This window comes from Gouania willdenowi, chromosome 13 (genome assembly GCF_900634775.1).
Source record: "Gouania willdenowi chromosome 13, fGouWil2.1, whole genome shotgun sequence".
Taxonomy (NCBI): domain Eukaryota; kingdom Metazoa; phylum Chordata; class Actinopteri; order Blenniiformes; family Gobiesocidae; genus Gouania; species Gouania willdenowi.
In genome coordinates, this window is record NC_041056.1 from 43,789,469 (window position 1) to 43,809,675 (window position 20,207).

The window sequence follows — 20,207 nt, forward strand, 5'->3', positions numbered from 1 at the left end:
ACTCAACACTGGCCAAAGTGTTACACAACTGTCTTTAAGAAACACGTCCAAACGATAAAAGCTTCTAAATATTTATTTGAGAACTTCTTGTTCTTCTGTAACAACCTGCAGTGATTTTAAAGGGTTTGTTTATACTCTTTATCAACCTAATCTGACATTCATTAGACAAAGGCTTCAGTCCACGTTGTGTTTTATTGTTGGATTATAAAGTGTTTACACAGATCAGCCAATAACATAGAGCACAGTCTGGAAACACTTTCTATTAAACTCAACAAAACGCATCAATATAATTCCATATTAGAGCTGTACACTAACTTTCTCAGTGGTGGCACCTTTTTTTATCAAGTCATACATGCTGATGAATAATTGATTTAACTAACGTACTGTAGTTTTGTATGAAGTAAAGATTGACAGTGACTCGAGATATATTTGCTAAATATTTTAAATGTTTTAGTGTCAATATTAAGTTTTCAAGCAGTGGCTGAAATAACAGATTATTTATTTTATATCATTTTAAAAGAAGTAACAAAAATGTTTTAAATAACATTAAATCATAACAACATGTTACATGTTTTCATTTTTATTTTACATAAATGCTGTACATGAATTAAGTTAACAGTAACATAACCATCTTATCATCTGCATTGTTTCACCATGAATTAAATTGAGAGGGTCCAGCTCTGATAGTGGGGTCTCCTAACCCTCTTCCCCTGGTCAGGGGTCTGTAACCTTTACTCTACAAGGAACCATTGAACCTCATCTCACCTGGATTAAAGTCCTCCTGGAGCCATAAAGACCTTCTCTATGAAGACAATACAGTGGATTACATTATATACAGTTAATATTATATAGAATAATGTTTGATTTGATTTATATTGATCATGTAAATGGAAACTTAAAAACACTTTAAAATAAAATAAATAACATCAATAAATAAAACTATCTTTCATCTTCAAATTCTTACACATCTCAGTTTATATGAACACAATGTTTATAAAGTAGATTTTTATAGTTAATGTATATGAATGTCTATAAAAAGTAACATGAATATAATAACACATGATCATGTGATCAACACATGCTAATTACTCATTTCTTGCCACACATAAAACATACATATTTAACCTGTACATTGGTGGTTAAATGAATCTGTTCCCACACAATTAAAATCTGTATTTTCTTCCAGAAATAGTGTTTTTGTTGGTTTAGTTTCTTACCAGGGATTTAAAACTTAAGGTTAGTCACTGGTGGAGGAAAGTTGATGGTCTGTAGATGTTGTAGGAATGTGCTGAGTCATTGTACAATGTGATTTATTTCAAGGTTAGGCTATCAGTGATAAAACAGTAAAAAAAAACCATGGTGGTGTAGATTGTTCGCCATCGTTGACCACCATGTGGAGCAGTGTCAACCAATCAGATGAAAGGAGGATCAAAAGCCTGAAACATGAGGTCATTCTCTTTAGTTTAGTTTCCCTCATGGACTTTTCTTTCCTGTCCTAAATGTATCTTGTTTTATGTTTAGTTTTTTCCCCTGTGGATTATTATAATTAAAATTATTATTATTATTCTGTCACCACAGGTGGTTTACGGTCATTGTGTGAGATGGTGGAGTTAAGACGCAGCTGCAGAGATAAAGCAGCAGGCAGAGAGGATGAGTTTAGGTCCAAAGAAACAAACAAACCAAAAAAAAAAACCTCCAAACTGAGTAAAAGCCAAATCCTCCAGTAACTTATAATCAGTGACGTGCCGTCAGGGTAGGCAAGGTAGGCAGTGCCTACCCAAGGGTGAATTGATAATTTGATTATTTGTTTTAATTATAATATAATTATAAATTATTTATTTTTCCATTTCCAATAGCCTACAGTACCTATACGTTTGAAAGTGTCAGCATTTTGTGCATTTAATAGCCCAAATTATTAAACATCACTATTTCCTGGAACAGCTGCACAGTCTCACTCCACTATGGAGGCAGGAGGAGGAGCCAGGAGGAGGCCACACCCTCTTCCAAAAGCACATTGCTGCTCTGCCTCTGTTCCCATAGCGTAAAAATGTCCCTGTATATCATTTTACATCAGCAAATTTAACCCAGAATTGTTTTTCTGGTCAGACTTTATTTAATAAAATTATTTAGATTTATATCATATTTTACCATTTTGAGAAAATATATTGAGATATGAGTTTTGGTTCATATCACCAGCCCTAGTAGGAATGTTCACAGTATTTTAATATTAATAAAGGTCGACCTATCAGATTATAATCACATTATTATATTTAGTAAGTGGTTGATAAGTGGATATTTTACATTTATTATACACTTGTCTTATAATATCAGGAATACTGGAGCTTTGTCGGGGGGGTGGGACGACTGGTAGTGGGCGCCAGAAAATTTCCCTTATTTTCAAATCCAAAACTTGACAGATATGGTGATCATAGGTTTGTTAAAGGAGCATTAAACTAGCTGTGATATTTTAGCTGCTTCTCATTAGAGTTTAGATGACTGTTAAAACATAAGCTTAGCTCACCCCGCCCTTATTTAGCAGTGTTACTATAGCAACGCTAAAGTTGTGGAGGTGATGGAAAGCCCCAAATTTAATCGTCATGGAAGTTTGAATCTTAGTAAAGAGCAAAAAAGAGGCGTGTTTATGTTAGCATGTATGTAGCGCCGGTAGTAAAGCTGTGCATGGTTAAATAAACAGAAACGTTTTACAACATATTGCAACTAAACATTTAAAAAAGTTACTTTTGAGCAGATTTACAGCAATATTTGTAAATTTTATGATATTTTTCTCATAAAAATATAATCTAAATTTAAATATTAAAACTAAATGTTAAAATTTAAATCTAAATGTTATATTTAAATCTAATGTTAATTCTAAATGTTAAATCTAAATGTTACACTTAAATCTAAATGCTGGTGTCTATCTCCAGCTCTCAAAGGGCATTAGGCGGGGTTACACCCTGGACAGGGTGCCAGTCCATCACGGGGCTAAAGCTTATTCAGCATCTCACAAAGACAAAAACCAAGGCAGGTTTTCCCCCCTGGGAACACATCAAAGTGATCAGCAGACCCCTCTGAGGAAGACTGGCAGTTGACAATCAAAACATATCAGGAGATCAAAGTAAATTTCCTGTAAAAAGTTATCTAAATAAATGAAACCTTAACATATTAAAAAAGAAGACAAAATGAACTCGTTGGGATTATATGGGCTGAGCTGCTCAATCTCTAGACCACGCCCTCCTTGTTATGGACACACCCACAACACTAGTCTGAGAAATCAGGAGCTGTGATTGAAAGTCAGAGCTTTAATCACTGAAATAGTTCATTAATGATTTCCACTCACAGGCATAAAAAACACGTTAACATATAAAGTTTATTTTCCACAGGTAAATAAAAGTATACACAGTATACAAAACTATAATAATAGATGATTTACATAATGGAGGAGGAGAGAGGGCTGAACTAATATCTGTTTACTGACATATTCTCCTTTACAATCAGTGTTTAGCATTAATACAGTATTTATTTATCACTACTGAACGTTTTTGGGAACACGAACCCCAAATTACCTTTTTTTTTTTTAACTGTCCTTTTAACTTGAAAATGTGCTCATTTGTTGTAAATTTGGTCATAATCTACAAATACAAAGTAACCAACATTGGATTTCTAGAGTTATTTTAGTTTTGATTGAGTCATATGGACGTGTTTTAATATGCTTATACTGTATGTGCCTCACAAAAATATTTATCTTCTGGTGTTGCTTATTCTAGTTTTTACCTGTAACTTCTGCTTTATTTCATAAACTAAATCAATACATGTGCTAATGCTAATGCTAACATGACAAACCTCGTTACTCGCACTAATCAATGTTTTCTCTTGGTTTTTCACGTTGTTCACAAACGTTTTATGGACATTGATCCATTTCGCTAACGTTCCCGCTACGCTGTGAAAAGAGCACCCAGCACTTAAATATGTTTATTTCAGATATGCAAAATGTATTATTTATTACAGATATATGCAAATGAATTATAGATGTCTGTCATTCCATTTACAGATATCTACTACGTAGTTTCATCTAGTCAAAATGTAATTTCAGATTCTGAAAAGAGAAATGTAGAATTCCAGATATGTGTAAATGTAATTAATGAGTCAAAATGATGCAAATATCTCAAAATGGAATTACAGATATCTACAATTCTAGATCTGACTAGTGAAACATCATGTTAGATCAGATCCCTAGAGAGAATATTGTGGGATGTAAATGTTATTAGTTCATTAATGAACTCATCCAGCAGGACTTTGGTTCTATGAAATTAAAAAGCTTTTGGTTGTAGAAACACCTCAGATCAGGGTTGGGCTCAATTATAATTGTAATAATTGATAATTCATTACAATTATGATGTATTTATAACAATAATTATGATTGGGGAAAATCTTGCTGTTATAATTATAATTGAATTGTAATTGAGTTCAGATAAATGACTTTGTAATTGTAATTGAAATATTATTAAAAAGGAAGAGGCTAATCAATAGATGATAGATAATATTGATTTGTGTATTTTACAGCTGATTATAGACATGGGTCAAACTGAGCCGTTAGCATTAGAGATGCTAACAGAAAGCTAACACAAGAGGACGGTTACGTGTAATAAGGTTATTTATTAAAGGATCAGTAATTGAGAATGTAATTGTAATTGACTTTTAGGGGGAAACAATAATTGTAACTTGTAATTTGAAAGAGTGACGGTCATCGTAATCATAATTGTGTTGTAATTGAATAATTGAAGACGTAATTGATCCCAACCCAGATCCAGTAGAACAAACTGAGGAGAACGTTCTTTACCATGACACGTGATTTTAAAGCCGTTAATGCTGCTGACACGTCTAATCAGGGTTTACAGAGGTAGAGGATCGACCAATCAGAGCTGTCACAGCCCGTTTAATACTTCCTTCCTGTTCTTCCATGGACAGACAGTGGGCGTGTCCTAATAGTCCCTCCTATCTCCTTTCCTATCCACTTTTCTTTAACCCTGGAAGTGTTTAAGTGGTGGCCATAATAAGGAGCGTTTCAATTCTTTTTGAGCTAAGGAAAGGAGGTTCAATGCTTCCTTTATAACCTCCTTTAGCCTAGGAAACACTGATACATCCTTTACCAAAGGAGACCACATAATGATGACCCAAGACTGAAAAGGGACACAGATCATGTTTATTACCAACACAATAAAATGCATTGAACAACTTTAAATAATTTAAAACCATATCTGAATTATGAATATTATGCAGATGTTGTTAAATAACTTTTAGTGCAGCCTATTCTAACTTTGCATTGGTTATTTATTCATTCAGATTAATGTTGATTAGTGAGTGTGAGCAACCATTCTCATTGTGACCTTGTTTTAACTTACCTTTAGTTCCTGGTAGCCATGGTAACCTCTTTTCCTTTGATTGACAGTCAAACCTGTGATTTATGACATTATATCAGTGAAAGTTTTATAAATGTGCTTTAAGTCCATTTTAAGAAATGTGGAGTTTTTTCACCAAGACAGACGTCAGATTATTACATCACCAGTGGAAGTGTGTCTGATTGTCAAAACCAGGGTCTCCAACCTGTGGCTCTGGGGCCTAATGTGGCCCTTTGACTCTTATACAATGGCTCCCTATAGCTTTATAAAAAACTATGAAATAAATATTTATTTATTTTTTACAGAGTCTATTAATGATTAATGACAAGTAAAATCATAATATAACAATTTATTAACCTAAAATAAATCAGGTTGTACAATGACTCAGCACATTCCTACAACATCTACAGACCATCAACTTTCCTCCACCTGTGACTAACCTTAAGTTTTAAATCCCTGGTAAGAAACTAAACCAACAAAAACACTATTTCTGGAAGAAAATACAGATTTTAATTGTGTGGGAACAGATTCATTTAACCACCAATGTACAGGTTAAATATGTATGTTTGATGTGTGGCAAGAAATGAGTTTCCATTTACATGATCAATATAAATTAAATTAAATCAAACATTATTCTATATAATTTCAACTTCATAATAATAAAAATAATAATAATAATTTAAAAGTCATTTGCTATAAGTATAAATCAATTGTAATTAAGTTTAGATAATTTACTTTGTAATTGTAATTGCCATGAAAATTCTAAATAATTTTATTTAATGCAAAACTGTGGAACCACGTTACAGTTCTATTAACAACTATTAAAATATGTTTCATATCAAGCTTCCCCACATTTTACCATTAAAAATAATAAATCTAGGGTACACTGAGACACCCACAGCATAAATATTAAAACTTATATTTTCATTGATTAGGAAGCCTAACCAATAGATAGGAAATACATTAGATGATAGATATTTGTTTTTAGTATATTTTACAGCTGATTTAGGACCCGTTAGCATTAGAGATGCTAACAGAAAGCTAACACAAGGTTATTAGGTTATTTATTTCAGACTCAGTAATTGTGATTAATTGTAATTGAACTTTAAGAATCAAGAACATAATTGTATTTGACATTCTGAAAGTAAAAATAATTTTAATTTAATTGTAATTGGAAAACATGCTTGTCACTGTAATCATAACTGAATTGTAATTGAACATGGGTAATTGAAGACATAATTGTAACTTAAAAATGTAATTGACCCAAACCCTGGTCACGTTTGTTGTGGTGAAAAAACTCCACATTTCCTAAAATAAACTAAAAGCTAATTTCTAACACTTTCCACTGATATAATGTCATAAATCACAGGTTTGACTGTAAATCAAAGGAAAAGAGGTTACCATGGCTACCAGGAACTAAAGGTAAACTAAAGAACGTCACAATGAGAATGATTGATCACACTCACCTTCTACTCACTAATATGAATTATGTATAAATAAAACATCATATGGATAAAAATGTCTCTGATCATTTTTATATCAGTTATAATCTGATAATATGTCTACATAACATAATATTTAGGTTTTTGATTATTCAAAGTTGTTCAGACACATTATTACATTCGTCACTTATTTCCGTTACTTGTCGGTCATCGTGAGTTTCCGTGAACACTCGGGTGTGCGTGTCCCTTTAAATGTTGTCACTGCAATGAATTGTGGGTCATCAACATGTGGTCTCCTTTGGTAAAGGATGTATCAGTGTTTCCTAGGCTAAAAGAGGTTATAAAGGAAGCAATGAACCTATTTTCCTTATATTAAAGAGAATTGGAACGCTCCTTATTATGGCCGCCACTTAAACATATCCAGGGTTTAAGAAAAGTGGATAGGAAAAGAGATAGGAGGGACTATTAGGACACGCCCACTGTCATCAGTCTTTAACTATAGATATAGATCTATAGATCAGTCTTTAACTATAGATATTGATCTACAGATCAGCCTTTAACTATAGATATTGATCTATAGATCAGTCTTTAACTATAGATATTGATCTATAGATCAGTCTTTAACTATAGATATAGATCTATAGATCAGTCTTTAACTATAGATATTGATCTATAGATCAGTCTTTAACTATAGATATAGCTCTATAGATCAGTCTTTAACTATAGATATTGATCTATAGATCAGTCTTTAACAGGACTCTATGTTGCACAGATCCAGTTCCTGAGGTTTCCTCCTCCCAGAGCAGTGCTCTCTGGGTAAATTCAGACCGTTGTCCGTCATACAGTGAACTGGCCGTCTTTTGAAGCCCCGCCCACAAGTTTTAGAACAGTGGGACCACGTCCCGATGTCCCACATGGGGCATGGGTCCCCACATGGTCTCACCGCTGCAGGCCTATCAGCACTGTCACAGTCTGCTACAGGCCCCGCCCCCTCGCTCTGACACTGAACCAGTCGCGTCTGTAGGCCACTCCCACAGCTCACAGAGCAGCCTTCCCACCCCCCCGTGACCCAGTGACTGGGGGCTCTCTTATCGCCGTAGGACAGGACGCTGTTCTCTGTTTTCAGACGTTTCTCCTCCTTCTGCAGCGTTTTGCTCTCCTTGGAGACGTAGAATGAGTAGCGAACCCGGGGAGGCGTCATCTTCCCCACGGAGAGGACCTCCACCGTCAGGGGCTCCTGCAGGGGTCGAACCCCCTGAAGGAGCTCCGAGGAGGAGGAGGTGCCGCTGTAGCGCAGCAGGCTGCCCTCCACCAGCAGGTCACGCTCCACCGCTGACACCACGTAGTTCCCGTTCAGGAGGTATCGGCCATGACGGTCCTTCACCGCCAAGTAGTTCTCATCGTTCACCAGACCTCGGTAACCACGCTGACGGATGTCGATGTTTGACGCTCCAACGGGCAGCAGCACCACAAAGTTATAGCCATGGCTGGAAAACAAACATCATAAATAAATATGAATATGAATAAATATATTCATGTTTACAACTTCAGAGTAAAGTTCAGGAAAAGTCTCAATATTTGTTCTTGGATGCAGAAGTTGTGTAGTAACCATAGTAACAGCAAATGTTGGTCATCTACTTCAGAGGTAGTGAATAATAAAAAGCATTATTAAATACTAAATGTTTACGTTTCACTTCAATTACAGGCTAAGATAATAAACTGTAACTTCAAAAGGTATAACATGTTTAAGTTTCAACATCAAACACTATTTCTCATTATCTATGCAATTGTATTTTCATTTTATTTTACTAGCTACTAACAAACAACTTTTACCCATCGTATAATATGTGTTGTAAAATGTTAAAATGAACGTTTATAAATAAATATATGTATATAAATAAATATATATCATATTATACAGAACATACCACAATACACCAAATCTGCAGGACTTAAAAAATAAACATTTAAAGATGGTAATTTAATACGAAAACTTTATCACGTGCAGCAGTAATCAAGTGTAACTATATCTTTCATAAATCAGATTATATATATGGCTACAGCTGCTGAGGGCCCCTCACATGGTCCATGTGGGCTACCTGGGGCCCACAGGCACCGTGTTGGTGACCACTGGGTGACAGGGGGCGTGGCCAGCCTGACAGAACTGTCAAGTAGGCCACGCTCAGAAGGAAATCATAAGGACACATCAATCAGCAGACACCTCTGAAGAAAACTGTCAGTTGACAGTATGATGTACTCTGGGTCAGGTTTAGAAGAGGATCACGTGTTTGTTTAGTTTGGTTGAACAACTTTTCCTTTTTTCTAACATAGTTAACGTTGGTTTAGCTGCTGTTAAACAAACTGAGGGTTGTGGACCTCCAGCATTTTGATTCCTTATAATTTTAAGGTCCTTCATGGATGTGAACAATACGTTCATAAGTTAAATACTGAGTAAAGCAGAAATAAATGTGTGTTATGAGTTTGTTACACCACAGAAACACGTGTCATTGACACTGAGACACATGATGAAAAATATCACTAAGTGTATAAAATTAGGTCTCAAAATCATGGAAAACAAGCACTACTCTCTGCTCTGAAACACTGGGGGCGTGTCAGTTAGAGGCACTGGAACCACGCCCACGCATGGGAAGGGCGTCGCCTCCGTGTACTGTAGGAGGATGTAACCTACAGTAATGATGGAAGCTAGCGTTAGCGGCGTCATCAGACGGACCCAGCGCTCCCTGTTTGAGCCAGAAACTGACTGACTGTGCGTTGAGGCGACGCGGAGCGTAAGCGCTGTGATTGGTCCACCCAAACCGCAGCCCTGGCCACTGCCTTTTCCAGTCACACTGCCATGTTTCAACGTTTAGCGTAGCAATACGAGAATTATTTCTACAGTGAGAGAACAGAGACATTTTATTATTTCCTGTCATGGCTGCAGCACACGAAACACCACCAAATTTGAAACGCAGTTTGTAAAGCCTAGCTATACATTTACATTCTAAATGGTTAATGGCATTTTACATGTTCTAAGGAATACATTTGCTTTACATGATCTTTAAGAACCTGTGAGTATGAAATGACCTCCTGTCCGTTAATATATAGTGACAGCTACAGTAGATCAATCTAAGGTTCCCAGGAACAACCCTTTGATTGTGGAAGAAATGCTTTGGGGACATTTTAGACCCACTTATGGAAAAGTGAGGTAGTGATTCAAAAACTGTAATTTATTTATTTTTTTAAAAACCTAATAATAATTATCAAAAATGCAAATATGAGGAAAAAAAACCTTTAAATGTCCAATATTTTTAAAGTGGCAGTATTATGAATAAATGACTTTCTAATGGTTTATTTACAGTGATAACATCATTTAGCCTCATTCAGAGACAAAGATGAAAAAGTTCTGTTTCCTCCGTTGTTATTACACATTTTATAAAAAGTCAGCTTTAAACAACATAGCTGGATTTTTCTCGCATTGTGACTCCTCCTCCTGACAATACTTGCTCCTCCTACCCAATAAGAATGTGAGCTCCTCCCTCTCAAACTACCTCACAGGTAAAAATAACATAGTGAAGGCAGGATGATATTACAATTCATATGTTTAGGTTCAGTTTAAAGATTATCCAGTTTATAGACAAACCGAAGCATATGCGCTCATAATCAGTTTCATTTTTAGTAGCCGTTATACCGCCTTATATCTCCTTTATGAGATGATTGTGACACAATGAGATGCTGAACAAAACCAATGGACTATCACATTACATGGACTATTCCTGTGGTCAGAATAGGTGAGGAGGAGAAGAAAGCCACTGTTAATGATAAAAACACGCTGAACCACTCATGCATATTAATGAAGGCCCAAAAAATACTGTGGAAATAAACCTCAAATATTATGTTGAAATGGAGATGGGTGAAAAACAGCATGATACTGGACCTTTAATAAAAACAACCCTCTTATGTTAACTCACACAGGCTTGGTGAACATTCCTGAGACCTTCTTGCAGCCCTGGTTGTCTCCACCACACACTCCACACTTGTCAAACTTCTTGTTGGAGTCCAGCTTTCCGTCACATCCAGCTTTGATACATTTTCCCTGGACACACACGGCCGACGTGTCTGGAGAACAGGGAGTACCGTCCACTACCTGAGGATGAGAACATGAGAACGTAACCTCCATCCCCAGGTTTCTACACAAAGTCATCCATCTCCTCATGTAAACACATGTTCTGCTAAAAGCTTGTTTCTCATAAACAGGAGCTGAAGGTCCACAGCTGTGTGTGTGTAGATGGAGCAGAGAGTGGTAGGACCATCCACAGGACTTTAATCCTTTCATTTTTAATAACAATTAATAATAATGTAATGAACTGTGACATCATCACAAAGATACAGATACACTCATTGATATGCCCCGCCCCCTCCCCCAACAACTCTATAATAGTGGTATCGCTATAATTTATAATCAACTGGTCACAGTAAAAATCTTGGGAGGCACTTTATGAAACAGAGCTTTTTGTTGATCTACCCAATAAAAAATAATTTTCATTTATAAAGTCTGTAAAACTAATATCATAGATATCAAATCATAGAATATACAATGTTTGACACCAAACTGGCACCAAATGATCTGAAAATCATGAACCAACAAAGAGTTTTTTGTGATTTTTAAATGACATTTATTCATTATATCATCACTGAAACCATGATAACATATTACATACTGAGAAATAGATCAATATGTTTTTGATATGGTGTATCACGTGAAATTATGTCAAACATTTTCTATTCTATGACTTGATATCTACGACATGAATTTGATGGACTTTTTGCAATCAAAAATTTTGTAGATTGGTACATTTGTTTTCATTACATATGTGTGAAGCTAAACACTGTCTCACACTTTTACAGGCAAATTGTTTTTCATCAACCAAGATTTGTTACACATTCTTTTAATATCGTAAGTATTTTTGTATTGTGAGCTCTATATCCAATTCCATATCGTATCATATTTTAGTGAAATGTCTTTTATTTACTGGTTTTTCTCCTCAGCCCATCATGAAATTTGTATCAGTGAATATTCAACAAGGGCTTACATTCACCTGACTTTTTATAGACCCCATGTGGGCGGAGCCTGACCTTTTATAGGCCCCATGTGGGTGGAGTCTGACCTTTTATAGGCCCCATGTGGGCGGAGCCTGACCTTTTATATGCCCCCATGTGGGTGGAGCCTGACCTTTTATAGGCCCCATGTGGGTGGAGTCTGACCTTTTATAGGCACCATGTGGGTGGAGTCTGACCTTTTATAGGCACCATGTGGGCGGAGCCTGATATTTTATAGGCACCATGTGGGTGGAGCCTGACCTTTTATATGCACAATGTGGGTGGAGTCTGACCTTTTATAGGCACCATGTGGGCGGAGCCTGATATTTTATAGGCACCATGTGGGTGGAGCCTGACCTTTTATAGGCCCCATGTGGGTGGAGTCTGACCTTTTATAGGCACCATGTGGGCGGAGCCTGATATTTCATAGGCACCATGTGGGTGGAGCCTGACCTTTTATATGCACAATGTGGGTGGAGCCTGATATTTTATAGGCACCATGTGGGCGGAGCCTGACATTTTATAGGCACCATGTGGGTGGGGCCTGCCCTTTTAGAGGCACCATGTGGGCGGAGCCTGACCTTTTAGAGGCACCATGTGGGCGGAGCCTGACCTTTTATAGGCACCATGTGGGTGGAGCAAGATGTTTTCCCACATACTACATCTCATAAATAAAACAGGGTGCACCTTCTGTTATAAATCTGAATGTTTTTTTTGCATTTCCTGTGTTTCAGCGTACGCCTCCTGAAGTGAACTTACCTACACACACTTTTATAAAAGAGGCCCCTGGAGTCTGAGGAACCCTGCTTAGGTGCTCAGTTTGTCCTTAGTTTCTCGTCTTCATCACAAAAGAAGAAGTTGGTGAGCTTGTCTGACCAAATGTGACGTATTTATTTTGGTTAGAGCAGTGAGCCGTACCTTTGGGGCGAGCACATGGAAGTATCCTGTCCCGTTGGCGCGGCAGATGAGTTTACATTTGTCTTTGGGAGAAATTCCAGAATACTTTGGGACCCAGACCACGGCTGAGCCCAGTCTGTTGGTGTTCAGGTTCAGACCATTGAACGCCTCACATTGTTCCTCACGGAAGCTCTTCCCTGGTCACAACAACACAAGTTAGAAAAGGTGAGGAATTATCATTTAGAACATAGAGCAGTGGTTCTCAACATGAACATTGAAGAACAGTCATGTGGAGACAGGACCATCTATAAGGGGGAATAAAGGAGAGATTTTTGGGGTCCATCCATAAAGTCAGTAAAATGATGGTTTATTGTTCTATGAATCTGTGATAACCACATTTATTTATTCATCTGAATAATATCCACTGTTATCCAGGAACGTTTATTATTATTATTATAGTCATCTTAAAGATGGAAATCATGGTTTTAATCACTAATAAAATGGATCAAAGTGAATAAAAATGGTGGAAAAAGAGGTGAAATGAGATTTTAAAAACCACATGAAATGGGTTAAAAGTTGTAAATTAAAGTGGATAAAAACAGACAGAAAAAGTGGTAAAAAAATGGTTCTAAGTGTCAATATTAGAACAATTAGTTTAAACTGGTAAATAATAGGCATGGAATCTGGTGAAAAGAGGTTAAAAGTGACAATAATAGGTCAATATATGTGACATTAGGTGTAAAAGTGGTAGAAAGACTTTATAAGTGATGAACATGTCTGGAAAGTAGAAAAAATGTGTAGAAAAGTCATTAAAATGTGATGTAGAAGTGTCAGAAATGTAGCAAAAATAGAAAAAAAGAAAAAGAAAAAATGATGAAAATATGTTAAAATATGATGAGTTTGGAGGAGTTGTAGAAAAATGGTAATGGGGTCCTGACCCCAAGGTTGACAACCCCGGACATAGAGAACATACATGCAGATCCAATTCCAAATCTAACCTTCATACATTAAAACACTTTTGAAATGGTTCCTGTTTTGTCAGATGCATCAGGAGATCAATGAAGTCAGGCTTAGTTTGAAATAGAAAGTCATGTGCATTGTTTTTACTGGAATAATTTCTCATTAAAAATCCATTTGATTATGTTCTGTAGGACAGAAAAATGATTGTAATTAAAACCTAAGAACAAAGTTTAGACAAAAACCTCATTTTTCCACCTGGATCATACAGAGATGTTGTATTCATCAGTCAGTGGGACTCTGTGGGGGCTGGGGTTGCCAGGTTTGGTGTTTCCCCCTACATCATTTCACAGTCCTGTACCCCTTCAGACATTTAATATAATAATGTAATGTCATATACAGTGAAACATGTCTCTGAATGCTACTTCCTGTTGAGGAATAATAAATAGTGAAATAATAATCATCTGTAAGAACACAAGAAAACATCTTATCACTTGATTGCTTTGTGTAATTAATTAATTAATTAACTGGTATTTTCAGTGAGAATCTCTTTTATTTTGGAAAATCTCCCAAACATTAGTTAATTGAACATATATCATTAATAGAACATATTGATCTGAAACACAACTTTAATGAGAGGGTGAGCAGAACTCTAGAATGTTTATGTTTTTTAACGTTCTCCATGTACTAAGTCTACTTCTACACTGCAGCTCCATTTATATTCTAGTTTACAATGTTGTCACACTGTTTTTAATTTATATCTACGCATCCCCTATGAGAATTTGTGTACCCCTGGGGGTACCCGCACCATACTTTGGGAACCTGGGATGCTGGTACCTGTGTCGTGGCAGGGGCTGAGGTTACAGGAGCGGTGTTTGAGGCGAACACCGTAGCAGTATTTTCCTCCGTTCTCAGGGACAGGGTTATCACACACTCTGTGGGCCAGCTGGACCCCCCCTCCACAGCTTCTAGAACATTCTCCAAAGGACCCCCACTTCCCCCAGCGCCCGTCCACCTGGAAGCAGAAGGTTCAGTACATGAACATGGATAATGAATTACATTTATTGCATTATTATGTTACATTTAAAAAAAATCTGTTGCTGTTGTAATCATAATTGAATTGTAATTGTAATTAGCATGGACATTTTATTAAAAACTTACAAATACAATTTATCATTTTATCTTCTTATTATATTTACTCGTCCAGTGCATCTGGTTTAATTCTATGAGACATGAATATAATAAATGATAAATAAAGTTTGTACCAATGCAGTGGTTTAGGTAGAATCTGATAAAACATACAATTGTAGAAATAAAACTATTTATTTAACTTTTATGTGTGTGTGTCTGTGTGTGTGTCTGTGTGTGTCTGTGTGTGTCTGTGTGTGTGTGTGTGTGTCTGTGTGTGTGTCTGTGTGTGTGTGCGTGTGTGTGTTTGCGTGTGTGTGTGTGTCTGTGTGTGTGTCTGTGTGTGTCTGTGTGTGTGTGTCTGTGTGTGTGTCTGTGTGTGTCTGTGTGTGTCTGTGTGTGTGTGTGTGTCTGTGTGTGTGTCTGTGTGTGTGTGTGTGTGTGTGTCTGTGTGTGTATATGTGTGTGTCTGTGTGTGTGTCTGTGTGTGTGTCTGTGTGTGTCTGTGTGTGTCTGTGTGTGTGTGTGTGTCTGTGTGTGTGTGTCTGTGTGTGTGTGTGTGTCTGTGTGTGTGTCTGTGTGTGTGTCTGTGTGTGTCTGTGTGTGTCTGTGTGTGTGTGTGTGTCTGTGTGTGTCTGTGTGTGTGTGTGTGTGTCTGTGTGTGTGTCTGTGTGTGTGTGTCTGTGTGTGTGTGTGTGTGTCTGTGTGTGTATATGTGTGTGTCTGTGTGTGTGTCTGTGTGTGTCTGTGTGTGTGTGTGTGTGTGTGTGTGTGTGTGTGTGTGTGTGTGTGTGTGTGTGTGTGTGTGTGTGTGTACATTGTCCCACCTTAACGTGCATGGTCCTGTTCTTCTGAGCACAGCTCCCTCTGTAACACATCCTTCCACTACCACAGCTGGTTCCGTCGGCCCACGGAAAGTGTCTGGTCTGGCACACCAGCTGGCCCCGCGCCGTGCCTGTACACCACAGCTTGGAGCAGGGCTGCATGTAGGGGCAGGGCCTGGAGCCCAGACCAAAGGCCAGCTCACACTGACGCTGCAGGCTGTAGCTGGAGCCCGGCAGGTGGTCTGGGAGGGCCAGCTGCTTCTGGGGGGGGTCCAACAGGCAGTCCCCTACAGAGACCACAACACCACTGTCCAGATGTGCATTTATACCCTGCTGATGTGCTCACAGGCAACTGTTTCTGACCTACAACCAGTCTAACTAAAGCCAGTCTAACTAAAGCCAGTCTAACTAAAGCCAGTCTACTATGAAAATATTTCATCTTTCATGGTAAAGTTATTTCTTATTAAATCTTCCTGTTTTTATTAATGTGTCCAAAAATCCTCAAAATATCTTTATTAATTATTAATAAACACATTATTATGAACTATATTAATTTAATAACCTTGTAAAAACAGGACTACTTTACAGTTTTAGAGCCTGTGTTCCTCCATCTAGAAATCATGTGATTGATGATGTCATACGGCCTCACTGTCTGTAAACATCCATTGTTTTCTATTGGAGTGAAACATTCAGCCTGATTTATAGATTATTTATTATATATATATATATACTGTATATATATACATATATATATATATATATATATTGTATATATATACATATATATATATTATAATTGTGTCCATCCCAGCCTGTGATTGGCTGATCTGGTTAGATCTGTGTAGATCAGCAGGTCTGGTCCTGGTCAGTAGATGATGGAGACCACTGAGAATTCCAGGGGCCACAGTGGGGGACAGTCACTGCAGTGGTATCTGTCATTGTGTCCTTGGGCAAGGCACTTCACCCACATTGGCCACGGTTTCATGAGGATTTTTAATTCGGAATTATTTATTCCGAATTAAATATTTTGGAATTAAAGTGTTCTACTTCATGTTTACATGGAAATAGTAATTCCCGAACAAGGTTTACATGGAAAACAGGTTTGTTCCTCTTTAGGTCTTTACGAAAAACACACAAACCTTTTAATGTTGACTATAACACAGAACACCACACATGAGAACTGTTTTCACCTTTATTTTGATTGTAGTTTAGAATCAGCAGCTCAACAATAACACAGGGTGTCAGTTTGGACCACGGAGCGCAAGAGAGTAATGAACTAATCACCAGTAAAACTCTGTAAAACAATCACCAGTAATAAATATTATCTTCCTGGTAAAGACAGTAGCTCTAATAACTGGTAAAATTATAAACTGGTGATATTACAGTCTGTGAATGCAGTATGAAGACGCACTTACTCTGCCTCTGGGTCCTAGTGCCTGCCGTCCAGTGAAGCCTGTTCTGTTTACTGAGGTCTGTGTGTGTTTAATAAGTCAGTGTGTGTTTAATAAGTCTGTGTGTGTTTAATAAGTCTGTGTGTTTAATAAGTCTGTGTGTGTTTAATAAGTCTGTGTGTGTTTAATAAGTCTGTGTGTTTAATAAGTCTGTGTGTGTTTAATAAGTCTGTGTGTGTTTAATAAGTCTGTGTGTTTAATAAGTCTGTGTGTGTTTAATAAGTCTGTGTGTGTTTAATAAGTCTGTGTGTTTAATAAGTCTGTGTGTGTTTAATAAGTCTGTGTGTTTAATAAGTCAGTGTGTGTTTAATAAGTCTGTGTGTGTTTAATAAGTCTGTGTGTGTTTAATAAGTCTGTGTGTGTCTGTGTTAAAGTCTACATGTTTATGTCTCTGTCCATCCACTCTTTTCATTATATTCATGTCTTTTAAGGCTCTTATAAGGCTGGAGTCCAGGCCGCCGCCATCTTGGATTATGTCGTCACCAGCGCGTCATCCCCACAACTCGCACATGCACAAAACAATACAAATTAACTTAAAGCTGCTTTAACCAAGTGAATTTTTTACAAGAAAGAGGAATTACCTAATTCTGAATTAAAAACGAAATAAATCAGCCACTTAATTCGGACCCTCCCGTAGGCCCACCACCCGCAGGAGGGATCATATGAGGCCGGTGCAATGTGGATCGGGCAGTCGTCCAGGGCGGGGGCCTTGACGATCTGATCCCCGGCTACAGAAGCTATCGTTAGGGACGTGGAATGTCACCTCTCTGGCGGGGTGCGAGGTGGAGAAGTTTGGACTAGATATAGTCGGTCACACCTCGACACATAACAAGGGCTCTGGAACCAGCCTTCTCGACAGGGGTTGGACGCTCTTCTACTCTGGAGTCGCCAATGGTGAGAGGCGCCGGGCCGGGGTGGCTATACTTCTTGCCCCCCGACTTAGTGCCTGTACGTTGGAGTTTACCCCGGTAGACGAGAGGGTAGCCTCCCTCCACCTTCGGGTGGGGGGACGGATCATGACTGTTGTTTGTGCCTATGGGCCAAACGGCAGCTCGGAGTATCCACCCTTCTTGGATTCCTTAGAGGGAGTACTGGAGAGTGCTCCTTCTGGGGATTCCCTCGTTCTGCTGGGGGACTTCAACGCTCACGTTGGCAGCGACAGTGAGACCTGGAGGGGCGTGATTGGGAGGAACGGCCCCCCTGATCGGAACCCGAGCGGTGTTTTGTTGTTGGACTTCTGTGCTCGTCACAGATTGTCCATAACAAACACCATGTTCAAGCATAAGGGTGTCCATATGTGCACTTGGCACCAGGACACCCTAGGCCGCAGTTCGATGATCGACTTCGTAGTCATGTCATCGGACTTGTGGCCACATGTCTTGGACACTCGGGTAAAGAGAGGGGCGGAGCTGTCAACTGATCACCACCTGGTGGTGAGTTGGCTCCAATGGCGGGGGAGGATGCCGGTTAGACCTGGCAGACCCAAACGTATAGTGAGGGTCTGCTGGGAACGCCTGGCAGAGTCTCCCGTCAGAAGGAGCTTCAACTCCCACCTCCGGGAAAACTTCAACCATGTCTCGGCGGAGGCGGGGGACATTGAGTCCGAGTGAGCCATGTTCCGTGCCTCTGTTGCTGAGGCGGCTGATCGGTGCTGTGGCCGCAAGGTAGTCGGTGCCTGTCGTAGCGGCAATACCCGAACCCGTTGGTGGACACCGGGGGTGAGGGATGCCGTCAAGCTGAAGAAGGAGTCCTACCGGGCCATTTTGGCCTGTGGGACTACGGAGGCAGCAGACAGATACTGACGGGCCAAGCGGAGTGCAGCCACGGCGGTCGCCGAGGCAAAAGCCCGGACATGGGAGGAGTTTGGTGAGGCCATGGAGAACGACTTCCGGACGGCTTCGAAGAGATTCTGGACCACCATCCGGCATCTCAGGAGGGGGAAGCAGTGCACCGTCAACACTATGTATGGTGCGGATGGTGCGCTGCTGACCTCGACTCGAGACGTTGTGGATCGGTGGGGGGAATACTTCGAAGACCTCCTCAATCCCATCGACACGCCATCCAATCTGGAAGCAGGGCCCAAGGACCCGAGAGTGGGCTCTCCTATCTCTGGGGCTGAGGTTGCCGAGGTGGTTAAAAAGCTCCTCGGTGGCAGGGCTCCGGGGGTGGATGAGATCCGCCCGGAGTTCCTCAAGGCCCTGGGTGTTGTGGGGCTGTCATGGCTGACACGACTCTGCAACATCGCGTGGACATCGGGGGCAGTGCCTCTGGATTGGCAGACCGGGGTGGTGGTCCCCCTTTTTAAGAAGGGGGACCGGAGGGTGTGTTCCAATTATAGAGGGATCACACTCTTCAGCCTCTCCGGTAAGGTCTAGTCAGGGATACTGGAGAGGAGGGTCCACCGGATAGTTGAACCTCGGATTCAGGAGGAGCAATGTGGTTTTCGTCCTGTCCGTGGAACTGTGGACCAGCTCTACACCCTCAGCAGGGTCCTTGAGGGGTCATGGGAATTTGCCCAACCAGTCCACATGTGTTTTGTGGACCTGGAAAAGGCATTTGACCGTGTCCCTCGGGGATTCCTGTGGGGGGTCCTCCGGGAGTATGGGGAATCGAACCTCCTGATAGGAGCTGTTCGTTCCCTGTATGACCGGAGTCAGAGTCTGGTCCGCATTGCCGGCAGTAAGTCGAAATCGTTTCCGGTGAAGGTTGGACTCCGCCAAGGCTGCCCTTTGTCACCGATTCTGTTCATAACTTTTTTTTTTTTTTTTTTTTTTTAATTTTAATTGTGGTTGTGTATATTGTGCTTATTGTTGTGTTGTCAAGCCAGTTTGGTGACCAGTGTGCGATTTAGGAATAATGGTGGTGGCTGTGAACAGAGGAAGAGGTGAGTGGAAATTCCATAAAACAGGTATTTGGGAACAACGTGTCTAAGGTTGAGCCCAGTATGAGTGTTATCCCACAGCCCAAGGCCAGTGCATCCATGACAAATGTATTTCCAAGAACCGCCACTGC

General features: G+C 39.4%; 1 protein-coding gene across 1 annotated transcript in view; it reads right to left on the minus strand.

The window, feature by feature from the left end:
• Positions 1–6,587: 6,587 nt before the first annotated feature.
• LOC114474857 (A disintegrin and metalloproteinase with thrombospondin motifs 15-like) overlaps positions 6,588–20,207 on the minus strand; it is a 30,944-nt gene continuing 17,324 nt past the window's right edge. The window contains exons 4-8 of the mRNA XM_028465422.1: positions 15,748–16,031; positions 14,630–14,807; positions 12,857–13,032; positions 10,810–10,985; positions 6,588–8,328 (exon numbers count right to left, since the gene is read on the minus strand). Of these exons, the coding sequence (XP_028321223.1) occupies positions 7,590–8,328; positions 10,810–10,985; positions 12,857–13,032; positions 14,630–14,807; positions 15,748–16,031 (1,553 nt within the window). The 3' untranslated portion in view covers positions 6,588–7,589. The remainder of the gene's footprint in view (positions 8,329–10,809; positions 10,986–12,856; positions 13,033–14,629; positions 14,808–15,747; positions 16,032–20,207) is intronic.